Consider the following 18,103-nt stretch of genomic DNA (forward strand, 5'->3'; position numbering starts at 1 on the left):
ATTCGGTTTGCATTTACAGATGATGTTGCAGATGTGTAATTTTTTTTTTTTTTTTTTTCTTAGAGTAAGAAAACAATGGAAGAGCAAAATCAAAATCATCAAGAATCAAGTGCCATTCCACAAGAGAATGTAGAAACACCCGCTGAACAAGCACCTGTTCAAAAAGCAGAAATTATACCAGAACAGCCTCCAAAGCAAAAGGTGAAGCAACCGATGACAGAAAAACAACGGGCAGCATTGGAGAAGGCGCAAAAAGCACGTGCTGAACAATTGCGTCTAATGCAAGCAAAACGTGAAGAGGAAAGGAAAGAGCAAGAGAAGCAGCGTAAAATCGATGAGGCCAAATGCATCCTTGAAGAGGAGAAGGAACAGAAGTGATTGGCAAGGGAAGAACGACGAAATGCGAAGCGAGGAAAGAAGGCAACACCAACACCAACACCAACAACAAGTAGGAGCAAGAGAGCCAAACCAGCAGCAAAGGCGCAGCCAGCAGCAATACGCCCATCTAAAAAAAAGAGTGTAATTTTGAAATTCGGTGATGATGAACCATTCTTTGACTCTAGATCACCGTTCTTTGAGGAGGACAATGTTGAGGAGGACAACTATGGTGGCATTTTCGGCTAAAAATCTTCCATTTTTTTTTTCCTGCAACTCAGTAAACAAACATGTCAGAAGAAGTTGCAGTACCATGTAACTGGCTGTATAGAACAGGAAGTTTTGCCAAAAGTTACTCAGATCCCCGTGGGGAGGGGGTGTCAATCTATTCTCCGATAGGTCAAAGTACATATACAACAAAGTCAAGAAACCTGACTCTGATTAAGATCACTTGCGACTCAAATTCGGTCTCTTTCATTTTGCAGAAACTAATTCTGTCAATGGATGTTTCTGCATACGATAATGCAGGGAACCTGATAACTCCTGGTACAGGTGTTAAAAACACATATCTTGGCTTGGAATCCATTATTCAATCATTGACCATCAAAGCAGGGGGAGAAACTGTTGTCAACATACCAAACTATCCTCTTTATCTAGTACAAACGTACCACAATCTATCTGCCGGTAGTAAGAAATTGTTGAGCCAACTTTCCGGACATGGAAACACCAATATCTTTGCAACATCGAGTACCATCTCCATCAACCATCACCCTTTTGTGGGTTTCTTTCATCCAACAAATGACCAGTTCTTCCCTGTTTGGGCACTTCCAAATCAAGCACTCGAAATCATAATCACGCTTGCGGATCCTTCAACCATCTTTACATCGGCTGGAGTTGCAGAGATAAGAGTATCGAATATAAGGACTTTGATTTCATATGTGACACCACCACCAAGCAGTGTCATTAACTCCACACATGCTATAAGTGATGGAAAGCCAATATTCTATGATTATGTTAGATCAACACAGACCGAGAACGCATGTAGTGGTGGAAACCGGAATACATTCTTGCTTCATATGAGTGGTGTAAGGTCACTTCAAGGGATCGAAATGTCATTTGTGGACGATGATGTTCTCAATGACCAGACGAAAGATAAGGCGCTAATGTATTCTTCACAAGGGCTTTGCGAGTGGCGAATTCAACTGGGGGCAAATCTTACCATTCCAAGTGGAATGCAAGGGTTCAGCCATAGCCCATCTGACAATCAGACTTTGCTTGTTTCACAACTCAGTAACAATAACTTTGACCAACTCGGGGAGATGGATATGTCGTTCGCAGATTATGATTCAAAAGCCTTTTCATTTGGATGGAGTTTTGCCAGCAAGGATGAAGGCAGTCAGGCGGCATTGAGTTTTACAGGGACAGACAGTTTATTAAGAGTACATATGCAACATGCTGTTGCGCCTACGCAAAAGGTGCGTATGGTAATGTGTTATCATGAAAATGTAACACTTTCAATCGGAGCAGTGGTAACAGTTGTATGATGTAATTCTTTGAATTATTCGATGAACGTACATTTTGTATAAAAGAAAGCTGTTGCTTTTCAAAGAAGAGAAAAAGTGCTTAGAAAAATGAATCCGCCTGAAATTGTGATTTCAACTGTGGACGGTTTTGATGTATATCCAGAAAGAGGACTTATCATGAACATGAAGAGGGGTGGACTAAATAAGACTGGCGAATTCATAGGAGCAAAAAGTCAAGGGTATCTTCATTTTGCATTAAATGGAAAAAACTATCCACTTCACCGATACATCTATGAAACCTATCATGGCATAAAACTAAAACCAGATGAGATCATCAACCACATCAATCTCATCACTGATGATAATCAGATTGATAACCTGGAAATCGTCAATCATCAACAAAATAGCCAGTGGAGAAATAAAAATAAGAATAATTCGAGCAGATTCAAGGGTGTAAGTTGGGATCCGAGTAGGAACAAATGGAAAGCCAGAATAGGATACAACACAGAGTTATGGCTTGGATCCTTTAACACAAAGGAGCAAGCGGCTGTGGCTTACAATCGAAAAGCACGTGAATTGAATGAGAAAGAAGGATGCAAGTTCCTCTTAAACAATGTTGATGAGACAATTGAGATGCCACCAATCCTGCCAGTTAAGGAAACTGTTGGTGTTTCTTGGGATCAAAGCAGGAATAAATGGTCAGCAAGAATTGGGTATAATAAAAAAGATATTCACTTGGGACGATTTAAAGAGAAAAGAGATGCGCTTCTTGCTTATAATGCGAAGGCACGCGAATTGAATGAAAAAGAGGGCTGTTCATACAAACTCAATAATGTAGAGTGAGCCTTGTTTCATGTAAAGCTTAATTCTGTTGAAGCGAACAAATATGTTCATTCAATTTTCCCACCAGTCACTTTTTCAACAAAGTCGTCAGCGTTCTTGTGGAGTTCTTGTAACTTTTTCAAACCAGATTCCCCATGACTAGAAATCTTTTGACTTTTCTCTCGGACTCCTGCTGAGAAAAGCGGTGACTCTTGTACTTGGCGATTTACGTGCTGCACATGTTTATTCAATGTAGTGGCATGCCGGACTGCTTGATTGGCAAAGTTCCTTGCTTTTGCTACATAGTTAGGCGCATTATTCCACAGAACATTTGCCTTTGCCTTCGCTTTAGAAAACCAATTAGGCATCTTGATTTATAGAACAGAAGAGATATTATTTTTTCAGCTCTACATAGCAAAGGAAAAAACTAGTATGGCATATTACCGAGCCAATTACTTGAGTGATACATATGCTATTTCACCACCGATTCCAAATCTGCAAAAACGTCAAGTGGGTGTCACACTAGACTATTCAAAGGTTGATATCCTCGGACGACCACAAGTTGTCTATTTGTGGAACTGCAATGTCCATGAGAAAGACCTAGCAACAAGGACGAACTATGCAGCACCGAAATATGAACCGAGGCTCTCATCTTCTGATGTTCTGAAATTATCGGCTGCCCAACGAACTACAAAGGCTTACAAGGACAGTCTTGAATATGTTAAAGCAGAGGAAGATTACAGGAAGAAACAGAAGTATCTTGATTCTATTACACCAAGTCGTTGAGGGAATGCTCTAACTGTTGGAACACAAAATTCCCTTTCAGGATTACCAATTCCTGATGAATCTGGGCATGTGTTTTCCTATCCCACATCAGTGACTTCCCAAATGGGCTTAATGTTTGAAGCACCACCTAATGGAAATGAGATTCCAGCACAGTCATGTAATGTAAATTCTACTCCCCTAGAACCTGTAATTCTAACAAGGGAGATGGAAATTAGACGAGATGCAGTTGGAAATGACCATGTCAATCATGGGACTGGCGCTGCTGTTCCATTGGATGCGATGACAATGGCCGATGCTTATATTCCACTGATTCCAGGCAGTTTCCCTGGCTTGACTCCAGAGGTTCATGTGGAATCTCCTCAAATCGATGCCTCCATGGAAACAATGCCTCGTAGCACCGCACCAATTCCACATGATACAGTACTCCTGAATGACCGCCATGATCCGTCTGGTGTAGCAGATGTTTTAGAGAGAAACTCCATCAATGAAAAATTTGTCCCGGTACCTGTGAGAACACCATTTCACTTCAAAGGTAAGGAAGCAACCATATTAGCAGGTTCCAAAAGGAAAGCAAATGCACCCCCGCCAATTCCTCGATTGAATAAAAAGAAGCAAAAAACAGGAGGAGCAGAGCATGATGTTGTAGATGCGATAACTCCACCAGCAACCCCATCACCTGTTGTGATTTTTGCTGGAGTTGCTCCTCATGGAACTAAAAGAAGACAGTACAAACAACCAGATGATAAGCAGACCACGGTAAAAAGACAAAGAATAGATTCTTCTATACCCGAACGAGAGGAAGTAGAGGAAATTAGATTAACATCCCCTGAAGAAGTTGAAAAACATATACGAGCCAAAAATAGGAGAAAAGTCAATTTTGCACCAGCACCTCCGAATGTTGCTGTCAATCCTCCAATGTTAGTTCCACTAACCGCAGACTTGGGAAGCGAAGTATGTCCTCTCACTCATCTAAGAGGACAACGTGAAGTGGAATATGTTGTCCCTGCACAAACACAATCGACACTGCATGTGGAACCTACGGTTCGAAGTAGAAGAAGAAAAGGTGCAGAGGATGTCACACTTCCACCGAGGAAGAAACAGAGGATAGCATAAGGTTTTATTGCCCCATCTTATCGATAAGATGGGCACCGTTGAGTGCTTCGTCTTTTGCCAAGCTCCTCAAATTTTACTTCCTAGCTACAATATAACCATGAGTGGAATAAACACTAGGAATGCATCTGGGTTGCGCACCATTGATAGTACAAACCTAGTTCAACCATATGTGACAGGAGAGATGACTGGATTTGATGAAGGATCAAAGATAAAGAATTTTTCCGTTGGGGAATTCAAAAAGGTATCAAATGAAAATGGTGAACTCAAAGTCAACGAGGTTGTAACCACCTCTGAATGCTTATCTTCCAATAACGAAAACAGTGTTGTAAGTATCGAATTACTTTACGACAACGAGAGACTTGAGGTTGATGAGGCGAGTCATTTAACCACAATTGACATATCTGCGCATCAACCTCTTGTCTACTCGAAAGAGGATCATGATATCCAACTTCAGTTTGATGATTCATCTTTATCTGTAGAAGAAGAAAAACTGAAAGTGATTCCCGAAAATTATGAGTTCCCAATGTACCGTGATGGTGAATCACGGACGGTTGGTATTCGAGTGGATGAGTCATTATCCATTACTGAAAATGGCCTATCCGTAAACTTTCCACCACCTCCGCCTTTAGAAACACTCAAGAAACCATTGTATCGGGATAATGGCCTTGGAATCAAACTCCACAAAAGTCTAAAGGTGAACAATGAAGACGAATTGGAAACTAATACTAGTCAACTGTTCAAGGCCTTTGGGGCAATAAAGACCTCTTCAGGGGCCGACTCCATTCTTGATATCGGAAGCAGTTGGCTCGATTTCAGCTTCTCATCTCTAACTGAACTAACAGACGTCTTAGGGGAGGTAGATACGACTGCCATTCGACTCATGACCGACACTACTATTTTTAGTCAAGCTGGTTCCAAGTTATCTTTGAAGAGTCCAGGATACAAGCAGATACTGTATGGTAACATGACTTATGGATACAGTGGGAGTCCTTCATTCACCTACTCTAGTACACTTTCGGAGTTGCAAGTACCGAATGTCAAATTAACTGGGGTATTTCCTGCTATTGGAGGAGGCTCGTATGCAGTATCAAAAGATTACATGGCCAGTTATTACACAGGCTCTCAAACTGGGGCTGTCTCGGTGGGACCAGAGTTCAGTGGAAGACGCGAAATCGGTGTGCTCGTTGACAATCAAACAGTTCGGATTGTAGGAAACCAGTTGACAGGTGGCTACATTTTTCAAGACTTTAATGGAGTGACCATTTGCCCAGGGACTACAAATGATATTCAACTTTCCCTTAAGTGTGAGGCTGGCAGTTTTCTTCAAATGGTCAAAGCAGATACCATTAAAGACATACTGACTTGCAGCAATGGTATCGAGAGAGTACAGAATGACCTTCAATTGAGTCTGAAAACCCAAGGCGCTTTGCAGATGGTCAGGAAAGATACGATAAAGGAAGTATTAATGGCTAGCGAAGGCCTTGTTTGTGTTGGCAATAACATCCAGTTGAGTTTGATAGCCGAGGAACCCGACCTGACAATAGCCGGAGGAGTTATCACCTGCAACATTACATCGGGTATAGGCTTGAAGAAAGTTGCTAACATCCTCTCCACTGACCTCAAGGGCATCAATGGAGTGCAAGTTTCGGGAGATTTGATTTCATGTTCTCTTACAGGAAGCAATACAGTTCTTCGAGTGGGGGATACTCTGAAAGGCAATTACATCGGCTCGACCAATTCATATGGAAGTGTGGTCGTTGTTGGTAATACCATTCAGTATAACATGATTCCGCCACAATTCATAAGTAACAGTCCAAACCTTATAATAACAGGTTCGTACCCACTCTACAACTTTACACTCATTGACCCTACGCCACTATTGAAACAAAGGGATACCAATAATACTGAACAGACTGATACCACAGAAGTGTTAAAAACGGATGTTCCATCAGGCAACACGGTTATTTTGTCCGGAGCAACTCCATTATCAACCGTACCTTTTCCAGCGATGGTCTCCCCACCCTTGACAGTCCCTATGGCTGTAAACTCCATCCTCCCAATCGTCTCAACGTTCCCTTGGGGAATGATTTTCGGAGGGTCATGCAAACATAAGGTTCAACAAGATGCGGAAGGCCAACCTATACTCGATGGTGATGGAAACCCTGTTTACGAACCAATAGACCCTGTTACCTTCATGCCACCACTTGAAACCAGGAGCAATGTCGCAATTGCTTCGGACCCGATTGGAGGCTGCACTCGATTACTATTTGATGTACTGAGTTGCTATTGCACCATCAAATACAAATACCCGCAGCAAGCAATCAATCTCTCAATGTTAAGAGATTACGACACCAAAGTTATCAAACCTTGGGTAGGAAGCCAGATAATGGCTTTAACTTCGAATAATATTACTTTTGGAAGCAATATCTCGGGTAAAGTAATTACAGGAAGCAGAGTTCAAATGACCGCCTCATCAGCAGGACAATCATCTGTCTTTATTTCGAACAGTTTTGATTCAACAAAAAGCACCTGGTTCAGGCTCAATGGAACAGGATTCTTAGGATACAACCCCGGGGCTTCAACATGGCTTGGTGCTCAGGATTTACCAATGTTCATATATCCTAGGACATCTAGTATGCCTACTCTAGGTCTAAGAGTGGACACAAATGGTTCGTGTGTTGTAGGGGGTGACCTTACTATCGGATCATCTTCTGTGAGCAGTCTACATTCACTGGTTGTAACCAACCTTTCTTTAGGAACCAATGCATGCAGCATTCTTTATCTTACGGCCTCAGGAGGTTCTGGAGTGATGTTTTTGAATGGTGCCTCGCGAACAGTGGATGGAGGAGCCTCGACAATGACATTAAGGAATGATGCAGGCAGTCTTAGGCTTCAAGCCCAGTCTGCTAAAGGATTAACAATACAGGCAAACACAGGAATCGTTACATTGGATAGCACAACAGTATCAACATCTTCAACAACGGGTGCCTTAGTTTGTCCTGGTGGTGTTGGTATTGCAAAGGACATATTCGTTGGTGGTAATATCTACGCCTCCACCAATATGAAAGTAGCAACGGAAACATTCGTTACAACAGGATTAGCATCGAAGCAAAACTTATCTCCTTTGCTCGACAATATCAGTAGTCTGACCCCGATTGATGGCACTTTTTTGATGGGTGGAAATGGTGGTTTTTTCTGGATTGTACCTAAAGATGAAATCCTCAGCGCATATCAGCCCCTGATTACACCTGCGAGTTTGCTTAACCTGAGCGGTTTAACGGTACAAAATTCAAACACCAATGCTTCAGCAATCACACTAGGAAACACTAGTGCTGCACGGACATGGAATATCCATGTGGCTGGTTCATCGAATGGAAACCTAATTTCTGGAGCATTAGGCTTTTACTCGTCATACCAAGATAAAGGATACGTATTCCGAATTGACCCATCAGGTAATACGGTCGTGAGTGGAGGCCTAGGAGTATCAACTGATGCATATATCGGTGGAATGGCTTACATCGGAGGTCTCGAAGTTGCATCTCAAAAATTTGTAATTGATAACACTGCTCCAATAAGTCAATCCTTGTCTTCATTGACAATGATGGTAACTAATAACAACAATTCCCCCACTACTGCACTCGCATCGAAGCAGCCTATGAACACTACAACTAATAGCCTGTACACAATGACGGTGCAGCCAGACAGTTGGCTTTATTCTTCTGCTGGGACTACGTTCGAGAATGTTACTTCCAGTCAAGTGAAAGGCATCCTTGATATTGCTACAAATGCTAGCATGAACACACTTCTTTCTGGGAAACAACCCAGTATCACAACATCAACAAATCTGAGTCTTGCTTCTGTTACTGCAAATGGTTATTTGAGTGTTCAAAATGGCACCAATCCCACCTTTATGTCACTGGTAAATACTTCATCAAACGTGACTTGGGGTATTCGATTTGCAGGTTCAACAGCCGATGGCTCTAACCCAGCAGGCGGGTTTGGAATCAACTCTTCATATAACAACATTGGCTATGTGTTCAAGATTTCTAATACCGGTATTACACAGATAACAAATACCTCACAATCGACTAGTTCGACTACAGGAGCACTTCTAGTAAGTGGTGGTTTAGGTGTTGCCAAGGACTTGTATGCTGGAGGAAATGTAATTGGTAGCACCTCTGTGGATGCTCCAAACTGGGTGCAATCTAGAAACATTTCATCTGGCATAAACACATACGCTGCTATTGGTTGTTCCAATGATAGCGGAAATGCAGCCTTACTTTTTCTCAACTCTTCTACAAGGACTGCTGATGGCTCGTCGAATAACGCTACTCTTCATAACAATTGTGGAGACATGAACATCCAAGGGAAATCTGGTCTAGGATTAGGTCTGCGGATTGTTTCTATTTCGAACGAAGTTAAGGTGTTGACTGCTACAGACTCCTCGTCTGCAACAACAGGGGCTTTACAGGTATTAGGAGGTGTAGGAATATCGAAGACTCTGTGGGTTGGTAATAAGGTAACAAGTGGGAAAGGAACAGGGTATGGTTTTGGATGGGGTAGCATAGGTGGAAATGTCAATACTGGTGACATGACATTCTTCTCCCCATCTTCGAATGGCCAAGCCTTCTTCAATGATCAGATTAACAATGTCTGTCTGCGGGCATGGAATATGAACCTGAGATTCGGTGTAACAAATAGTTCATCTCAACTAGATATTCTCTCATCTGGGAATGTCATTGTAAATACAAGCACGGATGCTTCATCATCAATCACAGGTGCATTCCAAGTAAAGGGAGGTGTTGGAATATTGAAGAATCTCTACTGTGGAGGGAGTCTGTACTCCAATAATCTGAAAGTTGCAACCGAGAGTTACGTAGGGACAGCCATTGCTTCAAAACAGACATCGAGTCCGCTCCTAGATTCTATCAGTGGACTTGCAATATCAGCGAATTCATTTATTGTTGGAAGTTCTGCTACAGGGTTCTCCACAAAAACCATTGAAGAGGTGAAGTCAATTCTAGGCATTACGAATGTCGACCTCTCAGGGAAGCAAAATGCCTCTCCTTTACTCTCTACTCTCACTGCGATGAGTCCAATGTCTAACATGTTTCTTATGGGGGATGATGTAACGGGATTTTCCCTTGTGAATGATATTTCCGTTCGAAGTATTTTAAACATTGTTGACTATGGACCCAGCATATCAGCACTGCAAACATCGAAACAAGATTTACTCACACCTACCAGCAATCTGTTGGTAAATACAATTCTTGCTAATGATACATCCGAGGCAACAACCATATCAAGTGGGGCTCTACAGGTTAAAGGAGGAATAGGGGTTTCTAAAAGTATCTTCTCAGGTGGAAACATTACTGGAAAAGTTCTTATAGCCTCCTTGTAACGACGAGGACGTCTTCGAGAGATCGCGAGTAAGCCCAAATCGGACGCGGGAAGCACGAATCGCGTGACCAACTCCACCGATTGAGTTACCGCGACCGAAAAAACTGGTTCGGAGAATGGCAATTGGCGCATTAGATTTCAGCGTGCCTCGTACAACCTGTGGAGGCCCGAGCCAGTGCGGAAAAGGAAGAGATCGGTACCGCCACCAATAAATCAGTTGCGGTGCAGCGACACCCATTAGTTTAGTTTAGTTTAACAGTTTATCCAAGAATCTTGTATAAAAAGGATGTATTCAATAAAATAAGTTGGGGGCAGAAGCCGTAGTGACACAAAATCCCCATAACTCGCTTCTCAACTCCAATCTTAGGTTAACAGGAACCTAACAGAGCGCTTCAACGGCCTGATCACCCGTACCGAAGCCTCTAAATCCTGCTCGGTTCACAACTAACCGACTCTCCTTGCCTCTCGCCCCCAAGTCGCTACCGACGCCCAAAGAAAGGATTCGGAGACTATGATTCCTAGTACGGCCACCCACATAACCTGCTAGGAGACCCAAGTCATCTTTACCGTAGTCTACCAACAAAAAATCCGCTACATGGTGGAGAAGCGCGACGAACCGCCTTCCCCTCTCAAATTCAGCTGAAAACCTTATTCGGTTGTACCGAAACTCTTGCGCAAACCGAGATCCGCTCAGGTAGCTACTCGGAAACCTTTTCTCTCATTTCGGAGACAGAACTTCACGAAACCGAGAATGATGCCGGTCGAACGCTCACCAACGCGAGGCCGCTCACCTGTGATCCAGACTCGTAGTCAGGGTCCTGCGGAGGACGTCGAAGTCCCTCCCGCAACACGCCCAAGGCGTTCAGGGACCACTTCCGTCGAACCGGAAGCCCCTAACTTGGCCACGATGGCCTCTGAAGTGGCAGCGTTAAAAGAAGACATTGCCCGCTCGACTGCTGCAACGCAGTTGGCAACTCAAAACCTTATGGAACAGCTTCATAGGCTTTCCGAACGTCAGACAGTGGCGGATGAGCGCCTCGCACGAGCCTTAGAAGCCCTAGCGCATTGCCCGCTGCCTGAACAACCTCCCATAGCACGAGCTACAAGAGAACGGTCCGCAACCCCGTGGGAAACGGCGGACACACCAAGGGAGCGTACCGAACCAAGTTTTTCAGGTGCGGTGCCTCCAATCCAAGTGCCAGCGGCCCTGTGGGCCAGCGACACCAAGGTCGATTCCTTGAAAGCAAAGGACGTACCCGAGTTTACGGGCAGAAGAAACCAAGACGTTGAAGAATGGCTTAACAAAGTCCAACTTCTTCAAAACATTAGTGCAACGTTGGATGCCAGGATGGTACAGCTCCTACCAGCCATGATAGCCGAGAAAACCCCTGCTGACGCTTGGTTTTACACTCTGGAAGCCCAGGAAACTCGCTCATGGACCTGGAAAAGGTGGAAAGAGGAACTGCTTCGAGAGTTCCGAGATCCCCTAACCGAGTCCAAGCGCAAAACCGAATATGTGCGCTGCCATGCGAACCCCAAAGAATTTCGCAGCTTTCTCGCATTCATCGACCACAAAACTCATCTCCGGCACCTCGCTTATGGCGACCGGGCAAACATAGAATGTCCCGCTGACCAGCATTTCGACCTAATAGTCGAACAATTGCCCAGCGACATCCAAATCATGGTCAAATCCTGTAACGTCACAAATCTGACCAAATTAAAAGACTTCCTGCGCCTTTATTTCGGCTCTGATGACACCAGAAAACGAGACCCTTGCTACAGCGGTGCTGCAGAAGCTCAGAAGAAGTCACAAAAGACCAGAACCGACAAAGGCCCTAAGCAGACGGCTCCGCATAAAACCGGAAACCCCGAAAAGGGTCGCAATGGTCCTCAGAAGATGGTTCCGGACCCCAACAAGGAACCACCGGCACCCTGCAAATTCTGTCAGAAAAAGCATTGGAATGTTTTCTGCTGGCAGAACCCGAACCGAAAAGATCCTGAAGATGGAAAGAAAGGACCATATGGAGCACCCATGCCCTCAGGTTGGAAACCCAAACAGGAATCGAAGAAGGCGTACATAGTGGAGCTGGACTCGACATCCGCTACCACCGAGACTCTTTTTTCGGCTTCGGAACTGGAAAGAACGGAAGCCACTAATCAAGGATTCCACACCATCGGGTTCTTTCATTCACCCAAGCACTCGGAATCAACAATTTTGATGACCGCACCTCTTTCCAAGGTCACGGTGACCAAGGAAGAGGACCCCCGCACGCCCACGCAGGGCTGGGACCGAGTCTGGGACAACATAGCCATCATCTGGGGCACCCCGCAAGTGGCTCTGATGATGGGCAACAACCCCCGCGCGCTCAGCTTCTTTGCCAAAGAACCGAAGCGAGGCGCCGGGCACCTCGGGAACGACCCCTATGCAGTCGCGTGGAGTTCCCACCACCTCTACATCGCTGCCGCAGCCGAAGCTGACAAGGATCGAATCCTGCGAAAGGTCCGAGAAGACGGTACCCCTCGTTTGATTCTCCTTGCCTGGATAAAGCTCGACGAGCGCGAGAAATTCTTGATGTGGAGCTCTGAAGATCCTGTTATCTTTGATGCGTACGCCAACCTGCAACTGGTGGCATTTCTCCTGACAGGCAATATCATTCGCTCAGACTATTATTATCATCGCGGAAACCCCAAATTTCGGCACGTTAAAGACCATCCACGTCTCCAAAGACACGAAGAGAGCGAACGGACGCATATAGTCATGCTGGCTATCGAACAAGTTGCTCGCCAGAATAAAACAACAAAACCACAAAACGACAAAACTAGAGAACACTTTGAGAGTGTGATCAAGGCTACGGAAGCAACAATTAACGACATCGCGCCCCATTTCGAGATCGCGGTGCCTTCTATCAACGCCTTCTACTCAGTAGATTTAGGCGATGTACTCAAAAGCCAGACTAAGACCCAAACGCAGCCTTGCTGGACGCTAGCCGTCATCGCGCAGCTCTGGGCACCTGTGGTACTAGACACAGGGGCCTGCGAGTCTCTGATTTCCGACATGTACCAAGGCCTTCTGTTCTCCGAAACCGATTTGCAGGATGCGGAAACGATGGCTTTCAACGGCATTGGTGGACGTATCTCATCTACCAAGACAGTATGCCTCGAAACTTCCCTCAGAGGCCGTGGCGGAGAATACCTGACTTTCCGCGCCTACTTTCGGGTCATCGCGTACGGGAAACCTCTCATCATCCTAGCCAACGACGTTTTGGGACATTTGAAACTCCAAACCTTGGTTCAGGAACCCCCGTTACCCAGTTTCGCGGTGACGCTCAAGAATCCAGACATCCTTATCCCCTGCTCCATAACGGATGAGCTGGATACCGATCACATGCGCGGCACGCCATACAAAACCAAGCAGGGTGAATTCATGAAGGATGTGTCAATGCCACGGCTGACCAAAGCCAAAGCTCAGAAGTCTAGATTAACCATGTTAATCACGGGACAGACGCGCGTGGCAGCCCAAACTTTCCTCATCGAAAACCCTCTTGATGCCACCGCAGCTAGCACAACGGCCCCGTTAGGCCTCAAACTGTCCACCGCGACCCATAATTCGGTCGCGGACCCCGAAGAGAACATTTCCGAAGAAGAATGGCAGACACTTCGGAACAAATGGAACCTCAACTCTACAGAGAAGGCTCCAGGGGCCTTCGAAGCCCAATTAAAAGACGCGGAACATTTCCACGTCGATCTCAAATGACCCAAACCCGTGGTCTGGGCCCTAATCAACATTCTACGACACTTCCATCAAGCCTTCAGCTATGAGGGTCATCTCATAGGGAACTACACCAAGATTCCTTATGCGCCTCGATTTATCTCGGCTCCGCCACCCCTTTCGAGGCCACGGTCGTACTCTCCGTTGGAGCGGACAGCCCTCGAGACGGAGCGAGACACCATGATGGGGCTTCAGAGGTGGAAACGAACCACCGAAGTAACCTTCGCCAGTGATCCTGTTATTATTCGCTACGCAGACAAACCCCCGCGGGTAGCCTTCGACTATCGCCGAGCCAACGACTGCATGGCCTGGGATCCATATCCCTTTCCCATCATGCTCGACATCCTGAACTGGATCGTCGCAGTCCCATTCCGATACATATCGGGAGGTGACGCAAACAAAGGATTTTACCAAATCGCCATCACTGATACGTCGGTACGCAAATGGCTTGCGATCAGACTCCACAATGGCATCTACGAACCACTTTTCATGCCCTTCGGACCCAAGACTGCCCCCTTGCACTTCTGTCGGGTGATGGACGACACCTTGGGTCCCTCCAAATGGCGAAATATCAACAACTTCGTCGACGATATCCATACACGAGCGGAGACAGCCGCGGAAGCCCTAGATGCCATCGCGGACTGGCTCGACCGCTTTTCCAGGGCCAAACTCACCCTAAGACTCGACAAGTGTCAATGGCTCTTTCACCAGCTCATGGCCCTCGGTTTCGTTGCCTCTTCCCAGGGCCTCGCTACCGATCCAGACAAGGTCGCAACCATAGTCGATTGGCCACGACCTAAATTTATTGGTGACCTATGGTCCTTCATGGGTCTCCTTGGGTTCTATGCCCAATTCATCCCTCGCTACGCAGAACTCGTCCGACCCCTGCAAGACGCTATCCAAGAGGGCGTTCGTGAATACCGAGACCTTAAAAAGGGTCGCGCTGACCCAAGGAAAGGAGCTGAAAAGCTCAATTCACCGTCCATGCTTGACACGGCAGTGGCCCCAACAATCACAGCAACCGGAGCCCGATTTGAGGTTTTGCAACATCTTAAATCTAGCTCCTCAGACCTACCGGCAGTCAATCTATGCCAATCATCGCTGGCCGACTTGCCCATTGACCCCTTTTGTGTCAGACGCCTTGCTCGCAAGCGCCCCGACCAAGGTCTGCGCAGATTTGTCGTGAAGCGTGAAGTTTCATGGACCGACTCCCGAAACTCTGCCTTCGCAGCCGCCAAGCAGGCTCTGACAACAGCTCCAGTGCTTGCGGCACCCAGAAAAGGGTTCCCCTACACCCTTCACAGTGACGCTTCCTACACAGCGTTTAATGTCACGCTCGAACAGTTACAGCCGGATGCTTCTAAACGCCCGCTGTGCTACCATTCCCGAGGCACCACCACCTCGGAAAAGAAGGCCCCACCTGTCGAACTCGAGGCCGGATGCCTCATTTGGGGCCTCGGAAAACTCTGCCCATACCTCGAAGGCCTGCCTTTCACGGTCATTACCGATCACCGAGCTCTTTTGTGGCTCGCCAAATACAAAGGCGAGAACCGAAAGCTCCTCCGCTGGGCCCTCGATCTTAGTTACTGGTCCGAATGGATGACAATCGTACACAAACCAGGACGCTTCCACATAGTCGCTGATACACTTTCGCGGCTACTTGGCGCGGAAACTCTTCTTTGCTCTACCGCGACCGAAATATGGGTGTCGGAACGCAAAGGATGACGGCCGCGCACCCCGCCAGCCAGTCCCGCACCCTCCTCAACACTGGCAGATGCCATCTTTCGTTTGGCGTTACAGCCCGCACTCATCACCGCCATCCGCGCTGGCCTCACCGGCCCGCTCCACCCCATCGCCCAACAGGCCCGCACCCTTCTATGGGAGACCAGCCCCGACACGTACACTACCGCCGACACACACTTTCTTCAGGACTGGCAACGTGCAGATAACCTGCTGTGGCACCGTTTTTCAGTCTCCGAAGACCTTTGGCGCCTTTACGTGCCCCCTGCTTGCACCCCTGAGGTGCGCAAGCTTTTTCACGAGGGGGGAGGACACTTCGGATTCGAAAGAACCTACGCTAGAGCTGCAGCGCAAGTCTGGTGGCCGAAAATGGCACAAGATTTCAGAAAACACTGCGCAGGATGTGAAACCTGTCAACGCTCAAAAAGGGTACCGCAACTGATTCCGGGGTTGCTGAAACCCATACCACCAGCTCCGGGACGCTGGACAGTCATCACGACTGACTTCGTAACCAAGCTCCCACTTACTTCCAGAGGGTACGACGCCTTTTGGTTAATAGCATGTAAATGCTCAAAGAGGATCCACGTATGGCCCCTCAAGAGCACTGCGACAGCTATTCAGGTCACGGAACTCTTTATAGAGCGCTACGTCCCATTGCACGGCATCCCGGAGACCATTATCTCGGACCGCGACTCCAAATTTACGAGTCGATTTTGGCAGGAGGTCTGCAAAAACCTAAAGATTAATCAAGAGCTCACCACAGCCTACCACCCTCAAGGTGATGGACAATCAGAAAGAGACAACGCAACGGTCTTGCAGGTCCTTACCACAATGGTCAACACCCGATTAGACGACTGGGACACCTTTCTTCTGGTTGCGGAATTCATTATCAACGATACAGTACACGAGGCGACAAAAATGACGCGATTCAGAATGGACCTAGGCTATGAGCCCCACAATCCACTGGCAGACATCGTCGAAAGGCCGTCGGAAACCAGAAATGCAGATGCGGAAGAGCTCTGTAAACACCTCGGCGACCTAAACATCCTTATCCGAGATCTGATGATCGAAGCCCAGGATTCGCAGAAAAGATATTACGATTTATCGCGACGACATTTGGAGTTCCGGAGAGGAGATAAGGTGCTTCTGAGCACGAAAAACCTAGCAGGGTATGAGTCCAAGATCGCTCCGAAATGGCTGGGACCAGTCACGGTGACCGACTGTAACCCTCTCCGTGACAACTACGAGTTAAAACTGCCAGACAAGATGAGACGACTTCATCCATGGTTTCACATATCGAAATTACGTCCATACCAGAAGCCTGTCGACGCCGAAACTGAGGAAAAGGTCACGGAAGCACAAGCGGAGGATTCCGATGCTTCAGATGGTGAGTTTGAAGTGGAAGCGATAGTAGACCATCGAACCAGGCGCGGAAAACGTCAATTTCGAATACGTTGGTCCGGATACCCACCCCATGAGGATACCTGGGAACCAGAGGAAGCCCTAACAGAGGCTTCCAAAGCCTTAGAAGAGTACTGGAGATCCAGAGCTCCCACTAGCGCGCTAGTAGAGGACTCTTTGGTAGTCAGCCTTGCAGGCGACACCCCGGAAGATACGGCTTATGCTTCCGACCACCAATGCTTCGCGGTTTATCCGGACGATAGCTCACGTGATAATCACGCCCTCTCACCAGAAAGAAAACCAGTTTTGCGTGGCTTACCTCACCAGTCGAGAACGCCACACCAAGCCTCCCGATCACGCTTACGCGCGTCCAAGCTGTCAAAATCAGCCGGCGACGACCTTAAAAGGACGCCCCTGCACGCTCCCCCTCTTTTTTCTTCTTCAACCGCCCACGACCTACTTCCCTTACACACTCACTCTGCTTTGCAAACCCCTTCTATTGACACCGAAACTAAAACTTCCATTTCTAACACAATGAACACCGATCTCAGAGGACAAGCAGGAGTGAGCGTACCCTCCACGTACATGTCCGGCTACCCTTGGGAGGAAGACTCGGGCGACTTCGAGGCCGAGGGCGTGCTGGATCGCCTTGGGGTTGCGATCGCTACCTGGGTTCACTCCTGGGTTCATCAGCTTCAGACCAACCCCAACGCGCCGCTGCAGACTCCAGGGCATGAGTTTTGGCTGGGAGTCGACGCTCCGAAACCTTACGCAGTGGGCCAGCCCCTCACAAACCACATCGCGGACCCCTACAGCAAGGCCACCGATGGTGGTGAAGCAGCAGTCGGAATAGTTGCCGATGCGAAAAAACCCGGAAAAAGAGGGCGCCCAGCTCCGTGCGCCGCTTGGCTCGACCGCGGGGTTCCCCAACACGAGGCGGGAAGCCGAAAAACGGCTCCGTTCACCGATTGGCCGAACGACGACGCCCACGAGTTTGCGTCCGCCGTCATTGAAGCAGCTAGGACGGTGCTCCTAAGGACGGCGAACGCAGCGGAAGCCTCTGCAAGGCTCACCAGACCCCGACATCACGAGCACGCGTGCTGCAAGTGGTCACAGAATGGCGAAGAACGGAAGCTCTTGCTACATGTTCTCCCTACATAGCATTTTTATGAGA

General features: G+C 47.2%; 4 protein-coding genes across 4 annotated transcripts; all 4 read left to right on the plus strand.

The window, feature by feature from the left end:
- Window positions 1-75: 75 nt before the first annotated feature.
- SPPG_07202 (uncharacterized protein) lies at window positions 76-378 on the plus strand (the record flags this gene model as incomplete). Its single annotated transcript, XM_016755372.1, has 1 exon — window positions 76-378. One exon carries the CDS (start codon window positions 76-78, stop codon window positions 376-378), a length of 303 nt encoding a protein of 100 aa, XP_016605315.1.
- Window positions 379-875: 497 nt separating this feature from the next.
- SPPG_07203 (uncharacterized protein) lies at window positions 876-2,741 on the plus strand (the record flags this gene model as incomplete). Its single annotated transcript, XM_016755373.1, has 2 exons — window positions 876-1,904; window positions 1,965-2,741. 2 exons carry the CDS (start codon window positions 876-878, stop codon window positions 2,739-2,741), a joined length of 1,806 nt encoding a protein of 601 aa, XP_016605316.1.
- Window positions 2,742-3,608: 867 nt separating this feature from the next.
- SPPG_07205 (uncharacterized protein) lies at window positions 3,609-4,619 on the plus strand (the record flags this gene model as incomplete). Its single annotated transcript, XM_016755374.1, has 1 exon — window positions 3,609-4,619. The coding sequence occupies one exon, from the start codon at window positions 3,609-3,611 to the stop codon at window positions 4,617-4,619; it is 1,011 nt and encodes a 336-aa protein (XP_016605317.1).
- Window positions 4,620-4,716: 97 nt separating this feature from the next.
- On the plus strand, window positions 4,717-10,020 carry SPPG_07206 (uncharacterized protein; the record flags this gene model as incomplete). The annotated part of the gene is made up of 1 exon (XM_016755375.1): window positions 4,717-10,020. The coding sequence occupies one exon, from the start codon at window positions 4,717-4,719 to the stop codon at window positions 10,018-10,020; it is 5,304 nt and encodes a 1,767-aa protein (XP_016605318.1).
- Between the last annotated feature and the right edge of the window lie 8,083 nt (window positions 10,021-18,103).

The sequence above is a fragment of the Spizellomyces punctatus genome, assembly GCF_000182565.1.
Source record: "Spizellomyces punctatus DAOM BR117 chromosome Unknown supercont1.15, whole genome shotgun sequence".
NCBI lineage: Eukaryota > Fungi > Chytridiomycota > Chytridiomycetes > Spizellomycetales > Spizellomycetaceae > Spizellomyces > Spizellomyces punctatus.